Source organism: Entelurus aequoreus, linkage group LG08 (assembly GCF_033978785.1).
Source record: "Entelurus aequoreus isolate RoL-2023_Sb linkage group LG08, RoL_Eaeq_v1.1, whole genome shotgun sequence".
Classification (NCBI taxonomy): domain Eukaryota; kingdom Metazoa; phylum Chordata; class Actinopteri; order Syngnathiformes; family Syngnathidae; genus Entelurus; species Entelurus aequoreus.
Genome location: NC_084738.1, coordinates 5440793 through 5451699, shown reverse-complemented (window position 1 = coordinate 5451699; position 10907 = coordinate 5440793). Strand labels below are relative to the sequence as shown.

The following is a 10907-nucleotide window of genomic DNA, read 5'->3' as shown; positions in this document are numbered from 1 at the left end:
ACTGCTTTCCAATGTTGTAAAAATGGGTAGAATAAATATTACATTTCAACATTTCTGTCAACAAAGATTTGCGTCAGCCTGCGACACATAGTCATTTTGATAGTAGGCTAATATAGCTAATATAGACACTTATATCATGTGTTGCCTTCATTATAACACTTATATAATACTTTTAAAGTCATTTTGATAGTAGGCTAATATAGCTAATATAGACACTTATATCATGTGTTGCCTTCATTATAACACTTATATAATACTTTTAAAGTCACTTTGATAGTAGGCTAATATAGCTAATATAGAAACTTACATCATGTGTTGCCTTCATTACATCAATTATAGAAGGCTTTTAATTTGTTGCGGCTCCAGACAGATTTTCTTTTGTATTTTTGCTCCAATATGGCTCTTTCAACATTTTGGGTTGCCGACACCCGGTATAGAGAATCGATTATGAATCCAAACGTCGCGCCAATAATCAGAGTTGAAATAAATCACGAGTTGTTGTAAGAGTCACACATCTAGTAAACGTTATATTAAAAACTAAAATAGCACTTACTCCCAATTGTAACAAAAAAAAATACTGAATCCATCCGGCGAGCCGGATCAGCCCCAAAATGTAATCACTTATTTGTTGCCCGATTTTTTTGACATTTCCTGAAAGTAGATGGAAAATACAGCTAGAACTTTTTCAGTTTGCTACAGAAGCCGACTGTTTTTCTCTGCGGGTGGAGGTGGTGACGTTAGCATACGTCCACAAAGAAGTTAAAGCTTGTAATGTAAACGTAAAGTAACGTGGCAGAGATTATCTGGATCAGGCCCAAAATGTAATGCATGTAATGCCATCTGTAGGGTTTGTTTAAACTCAACTCAACATGCTGTTAGCATAAATGTCATGTATTTGCTAATTCTATGCACTCAAAACTCACTAAACCATGCAATAATGAATTAAATTGTGAAATAATTCATTAAACCAAAACACTATTTCTATAGTGTTTTGTATATTGTACAGGATTGCTTACTATTCTTATCAGATAGTAGTCTGTTTATTTCAATTGTTACGTTTTTTTCTTTACTGCCTGTTGTATAATTTATTTTATTTTATTATTTATTTATTGTTACCCCATATTTGTTCCCACTAAGGCACCTTAAGTCGGAGTTCTTAATCTCGTTATATGCAATTATAATGACTTTAAAGTTCAGTCTATTCTATTCTATCTATTCCAGATATACTTTTACATTACATTAAATAAAGACTCATTTAAAAACATGTATGTATGTGATTATGATTAATTAATGAAAGTTTAAGTAATTATTTAAATATGTATTTATTTCATTTTTTGTCCCATTTGACCCTCCATACTTTTGAGTCATATCACTAGTTTTCCTTTAAATTAATACCAAAAAATATTGTATTTCAAGAATTTTCTTTTTTTTATGATTATAAGGGGGCAACTTTTAGGGTAAGAAGATCCCAAAAAATAACAACATTTGAATAATTAACAGCAGCAGCCGGAAGCGAATAGCTCTGACGTCATGAGCGTCACAAGAAAAGCGTGACGTCTGTAATTTGAGCAGCCATAGAAAAACGAATGATTTAAAAAAGAATCAAACAACACAAACGTCATAGCCAAATAATGAATTAAAGACATCAGAGTTAAAAGGTGAACTCCTAAAACAACCATGATGTCTTTGGAGCGCCAGCACAATGACAGGTGCGACCGCTAGCTTTGCCAGAATAAACGTCCGGTTTGGACAGAGAAAACTTCAAAACAAAAGCCCCCGAACGTTACGTTAAACTTGTTCAACTGTACATTCTGCAAACGTTATTTCCGTACAAATATTGACAAGTTGTGTTTTTTTTTTAAATAAATGAATTCAGAGCATTCTGGACGTTCTTCGTCTTAAAATGCTGCTTACAACGGACAACTGAAGCTTTATTGTGAAACGCAGCTCTCACTATCTAGGTTGGCCTTGACACTGAGCTGCTTCATAATGTCAGAATTGTATTTATTCTTTACTTAGTGCTCTCTGTTAATGCCCATCCATCCATCCATTTCTACCGCTTGTCCCTTTTGGGCTCGCGGGGGGTATTTAATGTGACGAGCATCGAGGCGAACACCATGTGGGTCTTCGGCTACGGCTCCCTTATTTGGAAGGTAGACTTCCCTTATGAGGAGAAAAGAGTCGGTTACATTAAAGGCTTCAGCCGTCGCTTCTGGCAGGGGAGCACCGACCACCGGGGAGTGCCGGGGAAAGTAAGTCCGTCCAACTAACGGGAGTGCCGGTCAATGAGCGATGATTGGTAAAATAACATACTCGTGATGCGTTTGGGGGTCCGGACATCTGAGTTGCATCATAGATACGCAGTTATTATTACGCAAGCGACTTCAAAGTTGCTGGGAAATTCCATAACTGTGTTGTTTGTGTATTTAAAGTATGTTCATATTTTCATATTGGTTTACAAGTTACTATTAACTTCTTTTTTTTTTTACAGCCTGGCCGAGTGGTGACTCTGGTTGAGGATCCTGAGGTAAGTAGGACCATCATAACAAAATAAGTAACAGCATTATTTTAAAAAGTACAAACCCCCGAAACCAGTGAAGTTGGCACGTTGTGTAATTCGTACATAAAAACAGAATTTGCAAATCCTTTTCAACTTATATTCAATTGAATAGACTGCAAAGACAAGATACTTCATGTTCGAAGTGAGAAATGTACTTTTTTTGCAAATAATCATTAACTTGGAATTTAATGGCAGCAACACATTGCAAAGAAGTTGTCACAGGGGCATGTTCACCACTGTGTTACATGGCCTTTCCTTTTAACAACACTCAGTAAATGTTTGGGAACTGAGGAGACACATTTTTGAAGCTTCTCAGGTGGAATTATTTCCCATTCTTGCTTGATGTACAGCTTAAGTTGTTCAAAAGTCAGGGTTCTCCGTTGTGCTATTTTAGGCTTCACACATTTTCAATGGGAGACAGGTCTGGACTACAGGCAGGCCAGTCTAGTACCCGCACTCTTTTACTATGAAGCCACGTTGATGTAACACGTGGCTTGGCATTGTCTTGCTGAAATAAGCAGGGGCGTCCACGATAACGTTGCTTGGATGGCAACATATTTTGCTCCAAAAGCTGTATGTACCCTTCAGCATTAATGGTGCCTTCACAGATGTGTAAGTTACCCATGTCTTGGGCACTAATACACCCCCATACCATCACACATGCTGCCTTTTAAATTTTGCGCCCATAACAGTCCAGATGGTTCTTTTCCTCTTTAGTCCGGAAGACATGACGTCCACAGTTTCCAAAAACAATTTGAAATGTGGACTCGTCAGACCACAGAACACTTTTCCACTTTGCATCATTCCATCTTAGATGAGCTCGGGCCCAGCGAAGCCGACGGCGTTTCTGGGTGTTGTTGATAAATGGCTTTCGCTTTGCATAGTGGAGTTTTAACTTGCACTTACAGATGTACAGACGAACAGTAGTGACTGACAGTGGTTTTCTGAAGTGTTCCTGAGCCCATGTGGTGATATCCTTTACACACTGATGTCGCCTTTTGATGCAGTACCGCCTAAGAGTAAACTTTTTTTTGTTGCAAATATTAGCTCATTTGGAATTTGATGCCTGCAACATGTTTCAAAAAAGCTGGCACAAGTGGCAAAAAGACTGAGAAAGTTGAGGAATGCTCTTCAAACACTTATTTGGAACATCCCACAGGTGAACAGGCTAATTGGGAACAGGTGGGTGCCATGATTGGGTATAAAAGTAGATTCCATGAAATGCTCAGTCATTCACAAACAAGGATGGGGTGAGGGTCACCACTTTGTCAACAAATGCCTGAGCAAATTGTTGAACAGTTTAAGAACAACATTTCTCAACGAGCTATTGCAAGGAATTTAGGGATTTCACCATCTACGCTCCGTAATATCATCAAAAGGTTCAGAGAATCTAGAGAAAGGCCGAAAACCAACATTGAATGTCCATAACATTCGATCCCTCAGGCGGTAGTGCATCAAAAAGTGACATCAGTGTGTAAAGGATATCACCACAGGGGCTCAGGAACACTTCAGAAAACTAGTCGGTAACTACAGTTGGTCGCTACAACTGTAAGTGCAAGTTAAAACTCTACTATGCAAAGCAAAAGTCATTTATCAACAACACCCAGAAACGCAGCCGGCTTCGCTGGGCTCGAGCTCATCTAATATGGACTGATACAAAGTGGAAAAGTGTTCTGTGGTCTGACGAGTCCACATTTCAAATTGTTTGTGGAAACTGTGGACGTCGTGTCCTCCGGACCAAAGAGGAAAAGAACCATCCGGATTGTTATAGGCGCAAAGTGTAAAAGGCAGCATGTGTGATGGTATGGGGGTGTATTAGTGCCCAAGGCATGGGTAACTTACACATCTGTGAAGGCACCATTAATGCTGAAAGGTACATACAGCTTTTGGAGCAACATATGTTGCCATCCAAGCAGCGTTACCATGGACGCCCCTGCTTATTTCAGCAAGACAATGCCAAGCCACGTGTTACATCAACGTGGCTTCTTAGTAAAAGAGTGCGGGTACTAGACTGGCCTGCCTGTAGTCCAGACCTGTCTCCCATTGAAAATGTGTGGCACCTGCAATAGCACAATGGAGACCCCCGGACTGTTGAACAACTTAAGCTGTACATCAAGCAAGAATGGGAAAGAATTCCACCTGAAAAGCGTCAAAAATGTGTCTCCTCACTTCCCAAACCCTTACTGAGTGTTGTTAAAAGGAAAGGCCATGTAACACAGTGGTGAACATGCCCCTGTGACAACTTCTTTGCAATGTGTTGCTGCCATTAAATTCTAACCATTATTTGCAAAAATAAATGAAGTTTCTCAGTGTGAACATGAAATATCTTGTCTTTGCAGTCTATTTAATTGAATATAAGTTGAAAAGGATTTGCAAATCATTGTATTCTCTTTTTATTTACAATTTACACAACGTGACAACTTTACTGGTTTTGGGTTTTGTAGAATGCATTAAAAAACATGTTCTTGTCTTACATATAAGTTGTGAATAATAAGCAAAATCCCCCCCAGAAACTGCAGTTCCCCTTTAAGTATGTTTGTGTACGAGGAGGCCCTGGCAGGAAATAGCTGATATGTACAGTATGACATACAGTATGTGATACGTCTGCACAAAAGCGGAATGAACCAGCAATGAATCTTCACGCTTGGCTCAATATTTGAACAGCTAATGACCTTATTCCAAATTACAACGGCGTGTGCGCATGCATAACATTTACTGCGCGTACTCGCCTTCACCTTTGATGCGACGACATCAAAATTAATGGGACAACGCCCCGTTACGCAGCCATTAAACAAGCACCTGACAATCATTTTATTTTACTGCCTTGTCATCTGTCACTTGTGTTCATTAAGAGTGAACTTGGGAGGGAAGACAATGCAGAAAAGTCACAGTTGGAATGAAAGAAACAACATACAGTTGTATCCTTAGAAGGTCAAGAATAGTGTACGCACGTATTAAACAAAAGATATGTATCTCGCTCGGCTGAAACAAAAGCCAGGAGGACGCCTCGTATGGCGACCTTGGATGGGAGATAATTTGCCGATAAAGAAATATGCACTGAGTGGGGAGCGATGCATATCTGAGAAGATTACGGCGCACAGTTGGAAGGAAGTTAGCATCGCTCCGTTGACGACGTTCAGGAGAGAAAAACAAAAAAGGTATTAAGGCTTGGAAAAGCAAAATATTGATTTGTTCTTTCCAGTAAAGAAGTTCTTGTCAAATAATGTCAGGGAGGCTTTGTGACCCTGGAGCGTGCTTTATCAGTATCATGCAGTATCGTGCTTCAAACCATGCTCAGAAAAGTACACTGCAAAACGTGCTCGTTGTAGTCATTCATACTGACTTCCTCATTTTGATTACAAATAGTAATAATAATAATAATCTGTACAAATTGTTTTATTTTGTAGGTTTAACTGTTTTACATAATGTGCTCCTGGGTTAATGTTGCAGATCAATTTGAATGTATTATTTCTTGAGTTTATTTACAAAAACCCCAAAACCAGTGAAGTTTGCATGTTGTGTAATTCGTAAATAAAAACAGAATACAATGATTTGCAAATCCTTTTCAACTTATATATATATATATATATATATATATATATATATATATATATATATATATATATATATATATATATATATATATATATATATATATATATATATTAGGGATGTCCGATAATGGCTTTTTGCCGATATCCGATATGCCGATATTGTCCAACTCTTTAATTACCGATACCGATATCAACCGATACAGATATCAACCGATATATGCAGTCGTGGAATTAACACATTATTATGCCTAATTTGGACAACCAGGTATGGTGAAGATAAGGTACTTTTTAAAAAAATTAGTAAAATAAGATAAATAAATTAAAAACATTTTCTTGAATAAAAAAGAAAGTAAAACAATATAAAAACAGTTACATAGAAACTAGTAATGAATGAACATTTTTAAAATTAAGTGTTAAAGGTTAGTACTATTAGTGGAGCAGCAGCACGCACAATCATGTGTGCTTACGGACTGTATCCCTTGCAGACTGTATTGATATATATTGATATATAATGTAGGAAGCAGAATATTAATAACAGAAAGAAACAACCCTTTTGTGTGAATGAGTGTAAGAAGGGAGGGAGGTTTTTTGGGTTGGTGCACTAATTGTAAGTGTATCTTGTGTTTTTTATGTGGATTTAATAAAAAAAAAACAACAAAAAAAAAAACGATACCGATAATAAAAAAAACGATACCGATAATTTCCGATATTACATTTTAACACATATATCGGCCGATAATATCGCCAGGCCGATATTATCGGACATCTCTAATATATATATATGCATGTGTGGGAAAAATCACAAGACTATTTAATCTCTACAGGCCTGTTTCATGAGGGGTTTCCCTCAATCATCAGGAGATCAGAAAATCTCCTGATCATTGAGGTAAACCCCTCATGAAACAGGCCTGTAGAGATGAAATAGTCTTGTGATTTTTCCCACACATACATATTACGCTCTACCACGGTATCGAGTGCTATTTTTTTGGATAATCTAATTAAGACATATATATATATATATATATATATATATATATATATATATATATATATATATATATATATATATATATATATATACACACACACTACTTGAAATGTCCTTATTTTTGCAGGAAAAGCACTGTACTTTTCAATGAAGATAACTTTACAGAAATACACTCTATACATTGCTAATGTGCTAAATGACTATTCTAGCTGCCAATGTCTGCTTTTTGGTGCAATATCTACATAGGTGTATAGAGGCCCATTTCCAGCAACTATCACTCCAGTGTTCTAATGGTACAATGTGTTTGCTCATTGGCTCAGAAGGCTAATTGATGATTAGAAAACCCTTGTGCAATCATGTTCACACATCTGAAAACACTTTAGCTCGTTACAGAAGCTACAAAACTGACCTTCCTTTGAGCACATTGACTTTCTGGAGCATCACATTTGTGGGCTCAATTAAACGCTCAAAATGGCCAGAAAAAGAGAACTTTCATCTGAAACTCCACAGTCTATTCTTGTTCTTAGAAATGAAGGCTATTCCACTAAATTGTTTGGGTGACCCCAAACTTTTGAACGGTAGTGTATATATACACACATTTCCTCAGTTAAATATTTCTCCAGAAAATGGGACGGGATAATCTTTCTTTGAATGTTCTGACCTCCCGTTTCCATGCCAGTGTCTTACTGGTAATGCAGAGTAAAACCATTATGGTGTTCTTGCTCTTTAAGAATGCAAATTAGACCAAAGCAACAGCGCCTCTGCTGGCCTCAGGCAGGTACTGCGTTCCATTTGGACTTCTTAATGATCAATTAAATTGATTAGTATGCCCATATCTGGGTATACCGTATTTTTCGGACTATAAGTCGCAGTTTTTTTCATAGTTTGGCCGGGGGTGCGACTTATACTCAGGAGCGACTTATGTGTGAAATGATTAACACATTAGCGTAAAATATCCAATAATATTATTGATGTCATTCACGTAAGAGACTTAATGGGATTTAGCGATTAGGAGTGACAGATTGTTTGGTAAACGTATAGCATGTTCTATATGTTATAGTTATTTGAATGACTCTTACCATAATATGTTACGTTAACATACCAGTTGGTTATTTATGCCTCATATAACGTACACTTATTCAGCCTGTTGTTCACTATTCTTTACACATTTTAAATTGTCTATTCTTGCTGTTGGCTTTTATCAAATACATTTCCCCCAAAAAATGCGACTTATACTCCAGTGCCACTTATATACACTGTATGTTTTTTTCCTTCTTTATTATGCATTTTTGGCCGGTGCAACTTATACTCGGAAAAATACGGTACTTACAAAAATAGCGGTAACCGTTAACTCCACCTCCAACATTCATTGTGCAGAATGACCTACTTCCTGCATTGTCGAGTAAACAAACAAGCGTCTTTTGTCCCGCGTTCCTCTTTAGGGCTGCGTTTGGGGCGTGGCCTACAAGCTCCCCACGGGCCGCGAGCAGGAAGTGAAGCGCTACCTCGACCACCGGGAGAAGGGCGGCTACCGGGTCATGCCCGTGACCTTCCACCCCAGACGGGACGACGGCCGCACCCCCGCCCAGACGCTCCTCTACATCGGCTCGCGGGACAACCCCGACTACCTGGGCCCCGCCCCCCTGGAGGAGATCGCCGACCAGATCGCGGGCTCCACGGGGCCGAGCGGGCAGAACACGGAGTACCTGTTCCAGCTGGCCCACGCCGTCAGGAGCATCCTGCCCGAGGACAAAGACGTGCATCTGTTCTCGCTGGAGACGCTGGTGCGGCAGAAAGTGGAGCAGGAATAACAACTCCCAAGGTGACGATAGATCTCAGGTTTTTTCATCTCTCGCTACTCCACAATATGTAAATAAACACATGCGACAGTACCTTCCACTTCCTGGTGCTACACAACACAAACACACTGGAAGCGAGGAGGACCACGTAGCAGACAACAAGTGCTGCGTCTTCTCCAACGTTGAATAAGAAAGCCTGGGAAATGAAAAAGGGGAAATTGTAGACAGTTGGATCGAAGTTTGTATTCACACTTTTTCCACATTTTCTTATGTTGCAGCCTTATTCCAAAATGGAATACATTTATTATTCTCAAAGTCTTCACACAATACCTTATAATGACAGTGTGGAAAAGTTTTTAGAATTTCTTTTTTGCAAATGTATTAAAAAACTAAGACATCATGAATGATATGAATGCTTAAATGTCTGGGATATATATAAGGGCTGTCAAATGATTATTTAAAAAAAAATAAAAAAAATGGAACTTGGATTCATCACGTGTGATTACTTAACTGCATTATTTAAATATATTTAAGAAAATACCCCAATAGTTGTACACAATGCAATTGTATTGTCAGGATGTCTTCCAGGAACACTTTTAAACATTTTACTTGAACGCACGTCATTAATTTGCACAAAACTTGTGATTAATCACATGAGTTACCTCATTAATTTTGACAACCCTAATAAATAGGGCTTATAATTTTTGTAAAAAAAAAAGAACTGAATTAATCTGCAAATGTCAACATTTTGACAGCTCCAATATATAGGGCTAATATATTAGGACTGTCATAAATAATGAAAAATTATCACATTAATCATGTATAATTGCAGAATTTAATTAGATTTTTTTTTAAAATAGTTTATTTTAAGCTCCTTAAGTTTGACAGCCCCAATATATATGGCTAATATATTAGGACTGTATAATACACTGTATATGTTAGGGGTGTCAAAAATAACGACTTAACTCATGTAATTACTCATACAAATTTATAGCATTAATCAAGATACAAAATACATTGTAAAAAATTATAAAATGCAGAATTAATCTAATTAATGCAATGTTTTTTGTGATAAATCACATATGTTCATTTTTATTGTAAAAATTTGACATCCCTAATATAGAGGGCTAATAATTTAATAAAATGTATTATTGTAAGGGTTAATAAATAAAAACAAATCTAAATAAAATGAGGAATTATTCTGCCACTGTCAAAATTTTGACAGTCCTAATATACTGTATATGTTAGGGTGGTCAAAAATAGCTTGTAATTAATCATACAAATTTATAGCCTTAATCAAGGTAAATGAGCTCAAAATTAATAGTAAAAAATAATAAAATGCGTAATTAATCTAACTGTACATGATTAATGCAATATTCTTTGTCATTAATCACATACGTTTACTTGTTAAGTTTGACATCCATAATATAGAGGGCTAATCATTCAATAAACTGTAAAAGTAGAACTTTTTTTTTATTTTTAATCACATATGTTTAAATCACATATGTTAATTTGTTAAATTAACATATGTTAATACACTTAATTTAATAAAATGTATTATTGTAAGGGTTAATAAATAAAAACACATCTAAATAAAATGAGGAATTATTCTGCCACTGTCAAAATGTTGACAGTCCTAATATACTGTATATGTTAGGGTGGTCAAAAATAACGACTTAACTCATGTAATTAATCATACAAATTTATAGCATTAATCAAAAGAATCAAAGTACTATCTATCTATCTAATTTAATAAAATGTATTATTGTAAGGGTTAATAAATAAATAAAAATCTAAATAAAATGAGGAATTATTCTGCAACTGTCAAAATTTTAATCATACAAATGTATAGCATTAATCAAGGTCAAGGAGCTCAAAATAAATTATTGTAAAAATTCCACATCCCTAATATAGAGGGCAAATAATTTAATAAAATGTATTATTGTAAGGGTTAATAACTAAAACAAATCTAAATAAAATGAGGAATTATTCTGCCACTGTCAAAA

At 36.5% G+C, this 10907-nt stretch overlaps 1 protein-coding gene across 1 annotated transcript; it reads left to right on the top strand.

The window, feature by feature from the left end:
* The first annotated feature begins 1936 nt into the window (after nucleotides 1-1936).
* On the top strand, nucleotides 1937-9383 carry chac2 (ChaC, cation transport regulator homolog 2 (E. coli)). The gene is made up of 3 exons (XM_062054814.1): nucleotides 1937-2252; nucleotides 2492-2527; nucleotides 8545-9383. The coding sequence occupies exons 1-3, from the start codon at nucleotides 2118-2120 to the stop codon at nucleotides 8911-8913; spliced, it is 540 nt and encodes a 179-aa protein (XP_061910798.1). The 5' UTR covers nucleotides 1937-2117; the 3' UTR covers nucleotides 8914-9383.
* Nucleotides 9384-10907: the final 1524 nt, after the last annotated feature.